At 34.8% G+C, this 19220-nt stretch overlaps 1 protein-coding gene across 1 annotated transcript; it reads right to left on the reverse strand.

Moving 5' to 3' along the window:
• Window positions 1-939: 939 nt before the first annotated feature.
• LOC127834945 (uncharacterized) lies at window positions 940-8917 on the reverse strand. The gene is made up of 3 exons (XM_052361084.1): window positions 8549-8917; window positions 8110-8178; window positions 940-2115 (listed from the first exon to the last, which is right to left on the reverse strand). The coding sequence occupies exons 1-3, from the start codon at window positions 8754-8756 to the stop codon at window positions 1631-1633; spliced, it is 762 nt and encodes a 253-aa protein (XP_052217044.1). The 5' UTR covers window positions 8757-8917; the 3' UTR covers window positions 940-1630.
• Window positions 8918-19220: the final 10303 nt, after the last annotated feature.

A 19220-nucleotide genomic window follows, 5' to 3' on the forward strand; every position in this document is an offset into this window, starting at 1 on the left:
TGAACTTTATTTCCTGTTGCTTTGGAGTAGCGGAAATCTCAAACCTGGCCTGAGAGGTTACTGAATACCTTTATTATATCTTATAGTAATGGACTCATTCCAGAAAAGCTTGTTGAAATGATTGTGTCAGGAGTAGTATATATATATATATATTTATATATATAGATAGAGAGAGAGAGAGAGAGAGAGAGAGAGAGAGAGAGAGAGAGAGAGAGAGAGAGAGAGAGAGAGAGAGAGAGAGAGAGAGAGCGCGATAGACGCGAGAGCTCATCTACGCGCGAGCTCTCGCTCTCTCGCTCTCGCTCGCTCTCGCTCGCGCTCGCTCTCGCGCTCTCTCTCTCGCTCTCTCGCTCTCTCGTCTCGAGCTCTCGCTCTCTCTGCGCTCTCTCGCGCTCGCTCTCCTCGCTCGCTCTCTCCGCGCTCTCTCTCTAGAGAGACTGAGAGAGAGAGAGAGGTGAAGTGGTACATTTTTTAAAAGCGATTTCCGTATATTGACCGAATAAGGTTATTTATTGGTGAATGTTCGCATTCATTTCAAATTATTTAATGATATTCGATACTTTATCCTTGTTAGAGTGTATTATGCAATTACTTGAGCTTGAAATAAAACAATGTGTATCCATGCAGTTGGTCTGACTAACTCTTTCGAAGTGAGTTCGCCATGTAAAACAATCCTTGTGTTTCGTTTATTTTGTTTTTTTAGTAAAAAGTGTTCACGTGTTGCATAATGTTACTGTTTATTTCAAATTCTTCCTTATCGTTGAAATGCATCGAACCATAGAAATAAGTTGCATTTAGTGTACACATGGTCAGATGCGCTTCTCTCCATTACACAATAATTGTATTCGCCACGTTTACCACCAAAACCTTCCAAAGTTGTAGCAAATATATCAATTGACATTTACAAACATAGGTAATGAGAAGCAGGATTCTGTCAAATCCAGTTGGTCTGCAAGGCGTTTAGGGAATCTGTTCCAAGCACGTCCATCTCCCAAATCAAGTCGATGTTGGTGTCAGTTAGCCCCTTTGCCGCTATTCGATGGTTTTATTGAATTAAATGTTTAATCAAATATTATTTGTCTATATGGATATTTATTTTTTATTTATAAACAATACAGAACATAATAAAACATACAACGTAACATTAAAAATACAAATGATTTAAGCTAGGAGCAATGCATCGGAACGTACGATTCAAAGCAATGGTTGTTTTAACCGGTTTAAGGCAGTAGAACAGTTACTTACACATATACAAACGTTCGATTAATAGCATGTGTACATGTATAATAAAATTATCAACTTTAATGTATTTACTTCTACTCTTACAGGTTACACATGTATTTCGGAACAATTGACAGTCAACCATAAATTGGGAATTTTCGCTCTTGATGTCATGATATTGGGCATATGACCAATTGACGGTTATAGAAAAAGCAAAATTAAGAAATAGGAGGTAAAATTGTATGAGTGTAATTTTAGTAGAATGCACTAAAGTGATGCATACAATCATAAATTATGTATGCTAATGAACTTGATTCTGCAAAGTAAACCAACTAATGTATTGTTCAATTGTTTCGCATTGAATCACAAACCATCAAAAGAACACAAATCTTAATTGTTAATCAATACGCTAGCGTGAGCACACGGCGCACGTCAATTCCCGGCCGTTCATGTAAGGAGGACATTGCAAGGAACCGCAACGCGCTTCCGTCAGGTACATTAGCTTCCCGTCCTGGCTCTCGCCTTTTCCGGGAACCACTTCAGGTTTTCCATCAAGGCAGATGTACTCTGTTGATGCATCATGTAGTGTGGATCCCGCGACCAAATACCCGTTGTACTCCAGTGTCCAGCCGTCAAAGCATTTCAGCTTGGCGGGAATCATTAACACGGACTTCCGGCTCGTGCGGCAGACGGCACAATGGGGATCTTGTTGGTGGATGTTACCAAAGAAACCGTGGTCGCTTTCTCTGCTGTTTAGCTGGTATTCTCCGCCGTATACGAATGCGGAATCGTTAACAGTCTCGTCATTGTAATGGCCCCACTCTGGCGTTTCCGGCAGACACAAAAAGTTTGCAGCGGCTCCTTTATGTGTGTAATACGACCCACCGACGTAACCTTAGGAATAGAAAAGGATTGTACTGTATACAACGATCTGTCACTCATTATTGTTAAAATATTACATGTGCTCAAGTAACGTTTCTATTATACATGACTTCGTTAGCGCATTCGCTTACGGTCCGAGAAGACAAGGATTCGAATCCCGGCGACGACAGGTTTTTTGTGTTCAGATTTTTTCTTACTTTGAAAATTAGTGAAGGCTATGATTGTTAACAATCATATTTAATGACGTGTGAAAAAATCCAAAATTTGTGAACAATTTACTTAAAAACGTGGAAGCAAGATTTTGATGAAATTATCGTTGCTCAACAACCATTTTCGTAGATGCCATCTTATAAATAAATATGTTCGTAACAGTTTAGCTTGATTTTGCATACTTAGTTATTATTAACGTATGTTGATATTAGTCTGCAAATTAGGTTGCCTATTATTTGAAAGTATTTGCATACTGTGAATAAGGATGAAAACCTACTGAACGTGTGCTCCCAAATACAACGTACATGTAATATTTTGCCAAAGAAAAATGGTCGTTAAATATAACAACAAACAACAAAACAACAAATTGTCCCTTTCTGTTTTAATAAAAATGATGGATAACAGCATAATGAGAAGTAACAAACCAAACAAGATATAATTTTGACTTAAGCTTAATTAAAAAGTCGTTCAGCCTCGCAAATAATGATAATGTAATGTTAACGTTAATTACCACGTATTTAAATTAAAACAAAAGCACAGAAAAACGTCCGGCCAATCATAAATATTATATACATCCGTGCATTAACTTGCTCGCATAATGCAAAAGCCTCTTGATACGTGTTTCAGATTTTCCAATTGATTTAGGGTCTTTTGCAAGATTTCATCACTCTTGTTTCATACATTTGTACTTATTCTTTTAGAAAAAAATACGTTTCTTTTTATATCCATTTAGATTAGCATTCAGTCAACAGTTCCTTAAGCATTTACTTCAGCAGAAACTTTAATATATTTTGCCAGCAGCATATCAATAGTCTTGACCAATTTGTTCAATCTCTTGAAGAAAAATTGTACGTAAAGACTCGCATTTCATAAAATTTTGGTATATCAAAAGAGACGATCCAAGTTTGCTGATCAAAAATGTAATCATAGTCAGACACACTCCTTCATACCAATAATACTAAAATGATATCTAATAATATAAGCAGGTGTTCAAACTTAGAAAAGTATTGGTACTCGGTGTTTCAAAATAATACTTTTATCTGTCTCATATTGCTTTGTTGGAAAACAAATCCAGGACAAAGTTCATTGTCATGGTGTTACAAAATGGACACGTATTTGTAACAATAGTGTCCAAGATAACGGCTATGTAATGATTATGTTCTGACACTCCTCATCCCTACCAACCCTTGAACCTTATAATCAATTAATGATCATTATTTATAGTTTGCCATCGATCTAACTATATCAGCAAACTCATCAAAATACTCTAAAAAGAATAAACGCAATAGTCAATTTAAAATGAATAAAAACTAGATAAATACTAGTTTAAATATCAACAATGGTCCAATCATTTAATGGATTTTTATAATCATAACTTGAACTTTTATCACTAAAATGTAATATTTCATCAATATATTCCCAGAATAGTTAACCTAAAAGTCTGAGAAATGTGCCTTGAAAAAAAGTTGGTTGGCATTTTTTAGGCCTTGCTTCTTTTTATGTTTTTGAGTATCTACATAACCTCTGCTGAAAATCTAGCGGAAATGTCCCCTTCTCAGGTGCTTGACATCCTTTTAATTAGGTCAAAGGTCAATGGGTACAGTTTTCAGTTGTTTAGGAGATAAAATACATCTTATTGTGATTTCTTACCAAAATTAAAAAGTTTAAGGCAGTAATATTGTCTGACAATGAACCTGCTTGGATCTAATTTAAATTGTATCTATGCCAGTGTTCACTTATATACGTCAAAAGGTCATTTAGTGCACTTTTATGCCAAAAAGACATGACAACTGGCATTGAAAATCAACAGAATAAAATATTATGTTCAAAAAGTATTTTTTAAACAATGGAATAGTTTGTGCTAATTTTTGTTAACTCTATAAACAGATTTGTCAAGTAAAAAGAAAGTAAAAGGATCCATTATATATACATGTATAATGAAGAATAACGTACGCTTAAAAAAAGACTGAAACTCTTTTGTGTATAAGAAATAAGTAGGCATGTTGGGCAGAAATACACTGTTATAACTACTGACCAACCATTATACAGCACAGGCAAAGAAATATTATGGGCAAATAAAAAAAGTTACAAGAATGTTATTTTCATGATGGGAGGACTTCATGTATGCTTCAATATCCCTCGCGCGATCGGTCAACATATGGAATGTTCAGGATTGCAGGACGTATTTCTTGAAGCAGATGTATTTGGACCAAATACTGGACCAAATAACTAAGGTTATGGATGGAAAGGCATATTATCGTACGGTTAGTGGCCATATGCTTGCATATGAGGCGATTTGGAGGTTAAAGTCAAGATATTTTAGTCAGTGGTTAGAATCAAAGAAAGCAGAAATCCCAGAACTTGAACATGAAGCTAGAGTGTTAGAGGTTGCTTTTGAAATGAAATGATATTCGTGACGCAAATGATAATCTTCTTGAAGCAGTCAAGGAAAACAAGATTACTAGAGAAATTCGTCAAAGGAAAAAGTGAAGTAAAGAACTTTTTTCTGGAATTCCTACCTGCATTTGGTTGACACACTTATGAAGTTCATTAAAGCCCAAAGAATAGGCTATTGGCTGTTGCATATTGAAGCCTTGTCAAAGATGCTACCGAAGCTAATGGTGAACGACCACACAAACTATGCCCGTTGGGGTCCTGTATATCTAGCATACATAAAAGCATTTTAATATGCAGCACCTGAAGTGTTCAAATAGTTTATTGAATGTCACTTTGTTGTCACGCTGAAGGAAAAATAATTCAACGGAGTACCTGTCGACCAAGCTACTGAGTGGATAAACAGAATGTGTAAAATGACAGGGGGTATAATTGGAATAGCAAGACAGGACCACACAAGAGATAGTTTTCATATTGTGTGGTGAGTAAGATCTGAGGTTTCCAATAGTACCATGAAATTGTTCAATCAACATGCTGTGGATGAAGATAATGGCATATTCAAGAATAGAGCAGATGTAACTCGTTTGAGAGTTTCTTCAGAGGAAGAGTGCATCAAGAAAATGAAGCTCTTTCGTTCATACATGTTTGATAGAGGAGTGCATGAAGAGGAGAACATACTGTTCTCAATAGCATCTAAGGACGTTGCAACTAATGATATCAGAGATGATTTATTAACCTGTGAAAATCGAGGTAAAACATTACTCCAGGAATTTGTAGAGAAAACGCTGAAAGAGCAGAATGTTTAATTTTATGCACTTAATGAAAAGGTACAGTCCAAAACATATGCATATCTTTATAAGGAGACAGTCAGTGAAAAGCAGAAAGTGACAATGACTTTAAAGGCTGACAGAAAGCTAAGGCAAAGACTTTTCAACGCAGCTTATTCAGGGAGAGCCGTAGAAACAGCATTTGTACTAGAACTACTACTCCAAGTGCTTACAAAGGACAATGATAAAGTGACGCCTCAAGTTGTTCCGACAGCGACTGATGCAACATATGCAATTATTGATGGGCACGCGCTAATACAGAGTTTAGGTAAGCCTAAAGACTGACAAACATTTGGAAAATATGCAACTGTTTAAGGCATTTCAGCGCAAACACTAACCGAGTTGATGCGACTTTTGATCTATACTTTGGAAGTAAATCTATCGAAGAAGCAACGAGAGTTCAGAGGAAAGGAAAACGTCGATATATTAGGAAGCTCATAACAAGTCCAAACGTTCCTGTTCCGCAAATATGGGAACAGTATATCACGCACAGTGACAATAAAGCAGACTTGGCTGAATTTCTCTCAAACGAATTGCTATACAAACAGAAAATCTTCCAGCAGAATCAACTATAGTTGTGGAAGGTGGATTTCCAGGTGATGTTGATTCAAAGTCGAGTACTTTTGATGCGACAAACCTATGTGTAAATCATGATGAGGCAGATACGCGGATGATATTGCACTCAAGGGACGCTATTGATAGAGGCAACAGGCGTTTAGAAGTATATTGTAGAGACACTGACGTCCTTCTCTTGTTAATATACCACCTTGAAACTGACGCCGAGGTATATATGATATCTGGTACAGGCAAACAAAGAAAATATTATCCTGTGAACACAATATCTGAAAAACAAGGTGACAATGTCAGAAGGAACATTTTGGGGTTTCACGCATTGACAAGATGCAAAAACGCGTCTACTCTAAACGGATTAAGAAAAAACCTGCCTGGGTGAAGTATATTGCACAACCTTATAAATTGGAGGGTGTTGGTAGAGATGGTGATGCTCTAGCAGTTTCTAAATTTATGTGTGTGCTGTATGGCTGCTGTCAGGACCACCCACCAAACATTGACACACGAAGGAATCAGTTACTTTGGAAAGCCAGGAAGAGTTTGGATTTGTGACACCCTGCAAATGATGCGCTTAAACTTCACATTAACAGGGCAAATTATCAGGCAAATATATGGCTAAATGCAACAGATAAGGATTTTTAGCCTGATGATCCTCTTTATACTGGCGCATGGAAACTTGCAGAAAATTCATTGAAACCGGTATGGATGAGGAAACCAAAGGTTCATTCAGCATGTGTCCAGTTTGTATCATGTGGCTGTCAAACCAAGTGTAGAACAGCACGATATAAGTGCTATCGATCTGACCAAGGATGCTTGTTTGAATGCGCAGTGAATCGAATGACTGTTTAAACCCTAAACAAGTATTGTAAACGATACAAGATAAGGATATACATATACTGCCATAGTAATTCGTGTTTTGAATGAAACTTATCACACAAGACCGACATTATCTTCAGCAATATGATACAGAAGGTCATTATAGTGCATTGAAGTAAGATTAACATTTGTTTAATTTTATAAATGGTACTTCAATATTGTTTAATATATTTTTAATAGATCACTGTTTTTGATAAAATAATTTCTGTTTTACATTATTCATATCTATTACAATTAATACTAATTTTGTGAAGTAAAAATAACTTATCTTGCATGAATATGACATTATAGAACGAACAGTATTAAGAACTTCATTAGAGTTTAATATTTGAACTGAAATCTCTTATCTAAAATAGTATTTAGCATAATATGCATAAAACACTATATATATTTAGACTGTAACGAAGATCACACATGTTTACTTGTAACTATTTTTTCATTGTTTTGAGTCTCGCAATTGTATTGATAGAATAATGCAGACATAATGTTGGTTCTTATTATAAAAATTTGTTATATTATAAAACGCAATAAGTATTAAAAGTCTAAAAATGAACATTTTTAAAAAAAAAATTCTTTTAATTTAGGTAAAGTTATTTACAAAGTTAGGAACATTCACGTAAAATACAACAGAGAAATTCTCTTTTCATCATCAAAGTATCCATCTCTCATTGAAAAGTTACTTACAAATATATAATACATGGATCTTTGGTTGGTTTCAACATACACTGCATTTTACGTCCTATACGGGTTATACAAGTGCACTTGATGACCGTTGACCTACTTATGAAAAGCCAAAATCAGTTAAAAAATGAGAAAACTCTTCAAGTATCAAATATGAGTCAGTAGTTCAGGAGTAAAATCAGTAAAAGTATCTGATATTTCACAATTTTGGCAATGTTACCTCAACTTTTAAAGCAACATGCACCCAATGACCTTTTGACCTAATTACAGGGTCGTCAAGCATTCCACTTGGTGGTATCCCCTCCAGAATGTTTTTTTAAAGATATTTGCAATCATTATAACATTAAAAGAAGCCATGCCTAAGACATGCCATCAGATGTCAGATTTCGGGAAATTTTAGGCCAACTTAGAAATGACATGAAACCAATTACACACAACTTTGGCGTACCTTTGTAGACGGTCTCGGTTCCATTTCCAGGACAGCTGGTCCGCCCCCATCTCACGTAAGTTCCGCCTCCTGGGAAATAGAAGTTAGTATGGATGCCCAGTAAAAATTAGATAAAATATATCAGCAGTATCGTTGTTGTCGTCGATGTTTTTAAAATAAGTATCATTATAATCTTTTACAATTGCTATCTACTGTGATCCTAAGAAGAACCACACGATTATGACGACAATAATAATAATAATAATAATGATAATTTTAAAAATAATCATAATTAGAAGAAGAAGAAGAAAAAGAAGAAATAGAATAAGAAGAATAATTAGAATCATTAGAATATGATTAGAATAATAAATAGGAAAAAAATAATTAGAAAAAAAATAATTAGAATAATAAGAATAATAAGAGTAATAATAACTAACAATCAGAAGAAAAAGAATCATACCATGGTTACTCTGCATCTGTGTCAATTCTTTGCGAATGGCATCTACCTCTCCCACTTTCTTCTTTAAGTCGCTGATTTCCAACTCCAATTTAACAACTTTCGTTAATAATTTCTCCTCGTAATCAAACTTGGAGCATTTAGGTTCAAGACTTTGTCCGGAACTCAAAACTAGGAGAACAATTAAGCGAGAGACCATTCTAACCCTCATGTTGATATTTAATGCAGCCTGGATAAACACAGTTTTATATGCAAGGCGACTGAGCGAACTATATGCAGGTGTTGTGCACAAGGGCGGCTATAAGTGTGAGGAGATGCGGCGCACTCCCACTCTTAAACTGTCCCTAAAAACATTTAAACAATTGTGGTTAGGTACCATAACCTTTAGAACTCGTCTATGTGCATATTATAGTTAAAATCAAACAGTAACTGAACAACGCAACCTGTTGAATACGATATGTAGGCTTTCGTAAAAAAATACTGCTCACATGATAAACATTTTTCATCAAAACATATCTGTCCAATATTTAACCCCTATCTTTCTGATTAGCTAATCGTACCACATTGGATGATAAATTGTACAAGCAAATTGAATGAATTGTGAGGTAAATATTTTTATTCCTGTTTACGTTAAATTTAGTTGTTTATGACAAGATTATTTTCCGGTCCTTACAATGCATGTCGATTGAATTTGGTTGAATTTGCTTCCTTGCTTTCTTTGTTGTTGTATTGGATTCCAAACTCAATTATTCACAAACCATCATCAGACACGAACATATTGTCTGCAAACCAGGTTAATATGATGTATGTGATATGTTGCATCATGTGGTTCACCTGCCATTACTCATTTTGTTCCAAATCAGTCGTTATTGTAGGTGGTGTGCGGTCAAATTCACCTTTCCAAATGGTTGTGCTCCTTTAAAAATGGTTACCATGGATCTTTGCAGTTATTGATATATGGTCTTACAAACAATTTATTTTTTCTGGCACCAAGGACTAAAATTTATATTTTTAAAGACATGTAAATGAGCTGATAAACTAGCCAATTGCCTTCGATAGGCATCATCATCTTCATCATCATGATTATCCTCATCATCATCATCATCATCTAATGTGCTCACACAAGGTTCAAACACTGTTTATCACAGTAATGTGATATTTAAATGAAAATGTGCGTAGGTAAAATAAGGTACGACAATCAGTATTGAAAGTATACAGTATATTTTAATAACCTTGACTTTGACTTTATTACCGTGATTTTTCAATGTGAATATAATTGAAGTTGATTCACAAAGTACACTTCACCTAATCCACGGAAATGAACGTAAACCAACTGTCATTATGCTTGTCATTATAATAATGTGTTCATCAATCATAAGAACTCTATAGATTTGTTTATACTTTGTATTGCGTGTTACTGATTCGATGGCAACATGTTAAGTGAAGCAAACATACATAATATAAAGCAGTATCAAATATATCAAGGGAAGTAACTACTACATGCTAGATATATAACATCAGCAAATGATCAAGAGTTAATCATCTTAATATCATGACACCAACTCAGCGTTCATTTTTTTTCGAGTCTAGCTGTTGGTTATTTATTGCGAACTGCAAAAACATAGAGATTATACTGTATTGTATATTGACAATGAAACTTAAATTAAAGTTTCATTTTTGATTAATTATTAGAATTTAGAATCATAAAAGTTTACTTAAACTAACTAAACTGGTTCTTAATGTTTTTACTTCAATAACTTGACTGCATCACATTTTCATGAAAACATTCGCACTCATCGGTTTTCGCTGAAGACCTCACCTTATTAGTACATACCTATCCCCAGAAAGTCCAAAAGTTATTATTTGATGAAAAATATAGCTAAATCGGTTAGGTTAATGACTCATTGATGAAACAATTACCTTCTTTGGCCAACAGGACACAAACATGCGCTTAAACCATAAAGATATGGCCGAACGACGACTATTTTCTACAACCTTGTGAGGTGCAAATACACATAATTGTACCAAAACGATTAATTGTATCGAATCTGATAGTTATAAAACACAAGGCAAAGTGAGTTAAACCATAAAACTGGTTCTCAATGCGATATATTTCGGCATTTAACATTTGTGTAACTATATAATGTAGTGAAGGGGTATTGATATTCATGTAACTTACAGGGCGTGGTATGGCTAACTAAAAAAATCAATTAAACTCCATAAACCCTAACAGGAGATAACTTCTTGCTTTCATCCGCTTATTTAATAACATAACACCAACAATTAAACATAAAATGATTAAAACTGGGATTACCGCCTTGAAACAGTAGATGCAAAGCACCGGGTGTAAACATGGGTTTAGGGCTAGCTGAACGTCACACTTAACCCATAACTAATCACAACAAAACGCGTGTCTAAAACGATCACAATCACATATAAGTGTGCAGACGGAACATGAAAAACTGAATACAAAACGTGACGCGTGAATTCAATACTACCTACATAATTTTAGTCTACACATGTTGTAAGTATTTGAAATCCGTTAACACGGTTAGTGGTTATGTTTAAAATTGAATAGTATACAAAGAACTATGGTCCATCTTTACAAGATAACTTTATCATAAATAAATTATCAAACTAGCCATTTATCATCAGACAACTGTTTAACAAACTAGGTGGAAGAAAGATAGTTAATATGTTTCCTGAAAACAAATTATCTTCTGCTTACATCCTTTGTTGACTAAAACATGACAATGATATGTACGGGGATTGTGTTGTATTGAAATTGGCTACCAGAGATCTTGGTAGTTTTCTAGAAATACTCATGTGGACAACTTAAAATAACTGCTGAAAACACAAAATGAAATTTTAAACTCGTTTATAGAAAGGTTGGTATGTAGATCAACTAGCTAAATCCTTCATGCCATTTAATTCATATCGACAAAACCGCCGTTACGCAAAACAATCTCGAAAAAAACACGAAGTTTTATTTGTCTGTAATAACAAAGTAGATTTCAGATTACTTATATGGTGGTTGATCATTCAACGTACTTAAACATGAAAATGTGTCCTTAAGACATGCTTAGTTTCCAACTGCATCACAGAGTATCAAAGGGTCGGTCGCAGGTGCAATTTTAAAAATGCTTGTGATAACTCAATATATTTCATGGGGATTCCACAATAAACTTGAAACTTGCTTAGTCCCTTCAGGTGAGCGGTCTACTACCCGACGGCCCTCTCGTTAACTCGCCCTTAGCTTATATGTAAATAGAGACATCAAGTAAGCTCCAACAGAAGGCATTCCTAGACCGGCAAACGTGTTCGAGATGCGTAATTATAGTGATGGTTTTTATATCGATGATGTTGATGGTGCTATGTTTTGTAGTTCTGTCTGAAACAATGGAGCCCGAATGTTCTCCTTTCAACTACGAGGAGAACTTGTTGGAAAAGATGGTGATAAATGATTTCAAAATGGAATAGGCGTTGTAGCGTATTGATGATGTTGAAGGGCGAATGCTCAGACAGAACCGCACAATTCAAGGTGGGCTCATAACATATTGTTTTACGTGTTTAAGTTTAATATGTTTTCTCTTACTTAGTGCATTCAAGTTTCGAATAAGTTATAAAAATGATTCGCAAAAAGCGCTGAGCAACAAAATAATTTATGATAAAATGAATAATGTTTCATTTTAAATCCCTTTTTTATCTCATCTATTAAAACAATTTGTTCTCAAAGGCATGCCATGGCTCTCGGATGTTTTCGAAACAAAACATCGGACAATTGCGAACTGTGCAATGTTGTTGTCTTACACATATTTGCCTATCTGGTTATTGGTGTTATTATCAAATAAAATATACATTTTAGTACTAGTACCTGGTCGTTCCTTATCCCATCTCGATACTGACATAAATTTACCAATACAAGTTGCTAGATCGTAATACTGTTCGCCATTCATATAATCTGCCCAAATGTTCTATTCTTATTGTACAGGCTTAATTGGTGCTTTAAAAGAAATCGAAGCAATGCTTGATTGCAAACTTTCGATGTCCTCAACTGGAGATATTTGATGGGGACGTTCATCGTGTCCGTATTTGAACAGCAGTCTCGTGTACCATGGATTCGCGGCGGGCACTGACCATACTAGCCACGAGAGGCCGTAGACTATCAGTGTCTAGCTGCCGAGCTGAACTGGAAACTGTTGCCACAAGAGCTGACAATATCAACAACATTGTCGGGTCTGCGTACCAAACACACGGAGCAAAATCATTATCTTCCTTGGTAGACCACGAAGTGCCATGTGTTGTTTGTTTCACGAATGCTTCAATAACCATTATGATTCCAGCAAAGAAAACGTGTTACAGTGGATGGAAACTTGAGTAACGCTGTTTTCTGATGACTGGGCGCGTCATTCATGCTAACAATAAGCAATAGCGTGTGTTGATAATGACGCCGAGGCAGCCCAAGGGAGAAGTTAAGCGAATACTGACGGGGCGCTGTTTCACTTTGTGTTTCCGGCGTGTGGGACATTGGAATATTTTCCTTACAACAGCGCATCTGCCCTTGCATGCGTTGTTTCTTCCAAAATGTAGGGAGCACATGATGCCCCAAAACAATAAGATGTATATGTATCATCGAAAGAACTCACGAGTAACAGCATGAGACTCTGACATGAATACTTGCATACATTTACAGACAATTAGTAGGTCTTGTGGGTGTGTTGGAACAATAGCAAACATTAGTAAGAGTTGATTCCTATGATCCGAACAAACTGCCTTATATTCATATGTAATGTTATTGTCAAAACAATATGTTTAATATGAACGAAAAAAATAAAATTCGTTATAGTGATTTTAATCGATAACACGACATTATTACTTTGTTTCTCCTGCTGTTGTTAAGAAGGTCTGACTTATCGTATATTTATGTTTTACAAACACCTTTTAAAATGCGTATTCTTTATATTTATTCCAATTGTAGGGACTTAAAGAACTCGTTTTATTGTAAATAACTTGTCAAAATCTCATCGTTTAAATGATCACCTTCTGCAAGAGAAGTTTTGACAAATATGATTGTTTTGACATGAAATATAAACCATCCGGACAAGTCAGTAATTTGCAAACAAGCAGGGATCTATGTTTGTATAGTTCCCTGAAACAAGGAGGGCGTATAATTATGAAATAAAATTGGTTTCATCATTACAATCGTGTTAAATACATTTTCTGAATAACATGACTTAGTTTATAAAGTTAACGTTAAAAGCAATCTGCAATTGAAACAACATAAAACACACTGTTTAGATCGTTAATTTGGAAAAGATTGCATGCTGTAACCTTTTTCTATGTAATAAATGTAATATTTTAAAGCGTACAGCGCTTTGTTTTAATGTTTGTTGATTAAAATTGAAAGTGCTCGTTACAAAATGTCATATGTAGATGTTCAATGTGTATTGCCTTACTTACAATAGCGTAAACTTATATATGATACTATAATAAACACTTCTTTTGCACAGTTTTGTATAATAAATGATACTCAATTAATTCGCTTTTGGCATGATATATTTTGTTTCACAAATATGCCGATTTTTTAAATTACATTATTTTTAAGCAATTGTATAGGATGTTTTTTTTATAAAATTTACATCTTTAAAATGTAATAAACCTAAGCAATTACAATTACAGTTAATGCATATCAATTTCGTATGTTATAATATCTTTAAATCCACATTAAAAAATAACACGTATCTGCATCTGTCAGTGAAAGAAACAAAGTATTACCACTGGGAATGAACACAAACTGTTACGTGGCCCCAAACGTCGACGTCAGAAGGCGTGTTATGAAGGAAAATTGTCGCGCAAGGTGTTTGTTTTCAATATTTATGCCGATCGTCCTTTGGCTTTTGTACGACATAACCTTGCATACGACCTAGCGCAGGCCATAAAGCATGCATAAAGCCTGAGATCGGAATATCATTAGTTGTGTGTGTTGCTTTGGTTTTCGAGAACACTTCGACACAAATTTCATTTACAGAAGCAAACGTCAGTAGTAAAGTTACAAAGAGTCGGTGATCACTAAAATGAACGATCAAAGACTTAAAGGGACCTTTTCATGTTTTGGTAAATTGACAAAACTAAAAAAAGTGTTTCAGATTTGCAAATTATCATTGTAGTTATGATATTTGTGAGGAAACAGTAATAATGAACATTTACCATGCTCTAAATTATTTATTATATGCATCTTTTGACGATATAAAAACCTGAAAATTATAAAGCGTTGCAACGCGAAACGATTGAATAATTTTGAGAGTTCTGTTATTGTCGTAATATTTTGTGACACTAGTAAGATTGATTCCATCACTAATTGTATGAGCACTAATGGTCGAGTGCTCTTAGCGTTAGACATTTACTCCAGGGGTCCTTGGTTCGAGCCTATTTGAGGTTTACTCTTTTTCTTTCTTTATTTGTATTCTTGTTTTTCACTGGAGCTTTTTAGATCCAATGTTTACATTTATCACTAAAAAGCATATAATGACACACTTAAATACATGCCAAAGTCTATGAAAAGGCTAATTTATATTGTTTTTCATAAATATACGCCCTTTTTTCGTTTGCAAATAACCGAAGTGCCCGTATGGTTTATATTCCATGTCAAAACATTTATATTTCTCAAAAATACTCTCGCACGAGGTTTTCGTTTAAAAGGATTACATTATAACAAGTCGTTAACAATAAAACGGATTCTTTAATCCATACATTTGGAATTAATTTGAATAATACGCATTAAAAATAAGGTTTTCCAACATAAAGAGAACTTCGTAAACATACACCTATGGCATTTTATAAGCTTAAGACGCATTTTCTCTATGTGTAAAGATTGGTAAAAAATATATAAGATAAGTAGTAACTTCTAAATGACAACATTAGAACCTTTAAAAAGTTGTAATGTTGTGCTTTCGTTTTAAATCACTGTAAACATGTTTTGTGTATCCACTGATGTTAAACTCATTTCATTTACTGTTACATTGCATATGAATACGAGATAAGGCATTTTGTTCGGATCATAGCCATTCACTCTTATTTACGTTTCCCACTGTTCACGCAGAACCACAAGAGCAGATATATTTTTGTAAAATGTACAATTTCTTAAGAAAGAATCTTATGCTGTCACTCATTACATTATTAATAATGCAATTGTGTTTAAAAACACGTTTGAACAAAAAAATATTTATTCTATATAGTTAATGTTAACAGCAATCCGCGATGTATACGTTCAATGTGTATTGCCTTACTAATACTTGCGTATTGTTTAAGTTTTATGATTCTATAACATACACTCCTTTTGCATAGGTTTATATGATAAATACTATTCAAACATTTTTCTTTTGGTAAGTAAAAATTTGAATTATTTTGTTTCACAATACTACCGAAACTGTTTTATTTACCAGAATACAAGACGAATATTACAGCATATTTTGATAATGTTATGTATATGATATTGATCTCATTAACCTGCACATTTACAAATATGAATTTTACAGTAAATCAATATCACATTTCGTATTTTGAATTACCTTCATAAGTTGTTACATAGTGGAGTTATAAAAAGCAAGTCGATGTTTTTGCGCGTGCTACGAGCATTTCCACCCATTTAAATCGCTGACGACATCAAACGATTGCTTTCAACATATATGAAATGCGCTTTCAATATTAACCTTTTGCTTCTTGCTAATCTGATAGATATATTTGAATTGTTCCAATATAAATGGAGCATATAAAAAGGAGGCGGCGTCAAAAACAGGAGGTGGCAACAAAGCACATCTTGAGCTATAATAGAGTGACATACATGTATTTCCATTACTTATGTTTGTAAGTTGACTTTTTAAACTGTCAAATCTGTAATTTTAGTCGTAGATACATATATTTAGGCATAACAGCTTCAGACGTTTCAGTGAACGGGCGTTTGCCTCGGTTCTCGATCTGTTCGTTATTCGCTTCCGTGTATATAATATTCATAACCCTCTGCTGAAAGCATCTACTGCAAGGAGTATAAGCAGTACACGTTGACACAACACTATTATAATCAAATGCAGTGAATACAAGTCTTGACATATACCCCGTTGTTGATCATGAATGTTACAACAATGCATACGTGCTGAACAAATGGGTATGGCAAAAATGAAGCATTAAATTAGGGATCTGTAATGAGCCTTGTGTCTCGTGCATAATTCATCAAATAGGAAACTATTGTTTATTTCAATGTGTATGAATACGAAATAAAACTTGTTAATTGTAGGATAACTAGTTGTGCTAGTTCTAAAAGTGTGAATGTTCTCCATGTTAATAGTGTATAAACCGTTTCGTTTGTTTGTTTTTTCCACTTCTTTTGACGTTTTAACCTGTAGTTCAGTCATATGACGACTGTCAATTAATCTACGCACTCTGGGCTGAGTTTACCAGAACATATTATTAGTACTAGTACTTATTATTAGTACTCTGCGTTACATAGTATAGCGGAGTACTTTTGTCCTGACGGACATGAGAAAACATGTGTAGGGCTATTTATAGAAATAAATAGCGTTACATTTCAGATGAAGCGAAGTCGTCAACGTGGCAACATCAAATTCAAATTGATGTTGTTTCTGTTTTATAAAAGACATATGATTTTTTATTTTACGAAGATGATCAGATAAAGGCCGTCATTCCTATATTCTGAAGAATAGGCAAAGTGTATGACTACCGTCCACACGTTTCTTCCTTGGTTGGGTGTTCCCACCAGAAAAAAGTAACGGTAGTTGTTCGTGGACGACTACCACTCTTGTGATGGAAATAAGGTTTAATCTGTAGTTGATCGGAAAAGAAAATTACTTGATGGTCATGCGGTTCTATTTTAGACAGTTATTTTAAGCTTGAACCAGTCAACAATTACTAAAAATTTACTACAGATTTAACCTGAGAATACACTGATGTACGGAATACAAATATGCGCATTAATAATACTTGTTGGTATAGATTTAAAGTTGTGTACTTGCTTTATAGCATGCATGTTTGTATTGCAGCTGTGTGCACATGTTGCCACAATATATGCGTGTCTCGCCCTTTGCACAACAGTGATGTTGTTTATGTTTGTTTGGAACATAGGACGTGCACACACTAGCACTGCAACAAATGCCATACTTGTATCCGGGGTAGAAAAGATGTAAAATAAATTCCTTGATCAACAATCAAACGTTATGTATGGGGTCAGGAATTGAACCTGCGGTCCGCGGATTTTTAGTCAATGGCTCTAATGCTGAGCTAGCCGACCGGGTCTAACAAGACAAACGACATCTAGTCAGGTGTACGACACTCGTCCGTATTCTCCAACACACTCGTAGACTAGAACTTGAGAGCAAATACTATTCTCTAAACCGTTTTTTTTTCGGAACTGTTCAACATATATATATTTCTGTTAACGTAATTACGTTTAAAAAATAATACTCATATGAGAAAAGAATATTATCTATCAAATTAAAGTCATGTGATGATAATATTTTGATACAAGTGTGAACTCATACATTTGCGCCACCTCAAGTTCTGAGCGCCACCTCTTTGAAATTGACTTCAGCTCTTTGGAAGTATTTTTAAATCGACACTAAGATAATGATTTTGTTAATGCAGCACCTCGCATCTGATGAAAACAATCGCTTGTTGTCGTTGGCTATTTTATTGGATTTACATTTTCTCGCCACACAAACAATAAACATTCTTGTTAACACTCAACTATGTCTTAACTTATTTAGGTTCTCACGATTCAAAATGCTTGTGATTGTATATTCGATAAATTTGTGGATGAATTAATCCTCGCTGAATCGCGTTATATTGCCCTATTTTTAAACCAATGCGCAATATTTTAAAAAACAAACGATATAATGCCTCCTCACCCTGTAGATTTATCCATTATTTTATATAAAAAACTTTTGGTCCGTAACGCCAGGAAGTATCATCGGCTCGTATATTAATGTATCTAAAAAAGAGGAGTCGTCAGTGATTAACGGCCGTGTGTTGATTGACGCGTGTTTTCGTTGTGTGTTACTTTACTGATGCCGCCACACTGTAATATAAATGATTCCTGTTTGTACAACGTTTATGAAACTGGCGCCTGTATCTCTCTTATTCATTTTATGTCCAACGCGATCCTTTGGTGCCGTGACAAACTGAAATTATGACTACGAAATTACGATGAAACATAAGGGCCACAAATGCGCCGTGACGCGACTTATATCGACAATTTAGAATATTCAACGTCAGGATGCCGATTTCTAGGAGCTGGATACGGTCGAATAATCTATCCCAAATAATTTTGCGATCTACACGCTCAGATTCACTACTAAAAGATTACTATAAACACATTGAGACGGCTATATTAGAGCAAGAAGATATAAATTACGCATGCCTATTGCATCTACAGATTAGCAAGATCGCCAGTTTCAAAAGGAAACGCTCTCAAATTTTAATGTTTACTCCTAAACATTTCCGGCTCCCGTTTTGGGCAAGACTTCACAAACTACGCACGGATTGAACGACCAATCGCACACATATTGTATTCCTGCTACGTTCCATATTTTAGTTAACCTCCGATTGCTCTTAGTTGACATTCGAGTTCGAAGGCAATATCCTTGGGAAGTTCCTGTTTAGTGGC

The sequence above is a fragment of the Dreissena polymorpha genome, chromosome 6 (genome assembly GCF_020536995.1).
Source record: "Dreissena polymorpha isolate Duluth1 chromosome 6, UMN_Dpol_1.0, whole genome shotgun sequence".
NCBI classification, from domain to species: domain Eukaryota; kingdom Metazoa; phylum Mollusca; class Bivalvia; order Myida; family Dreissenidae; genus Dreissena; species Dreissena polymorpha.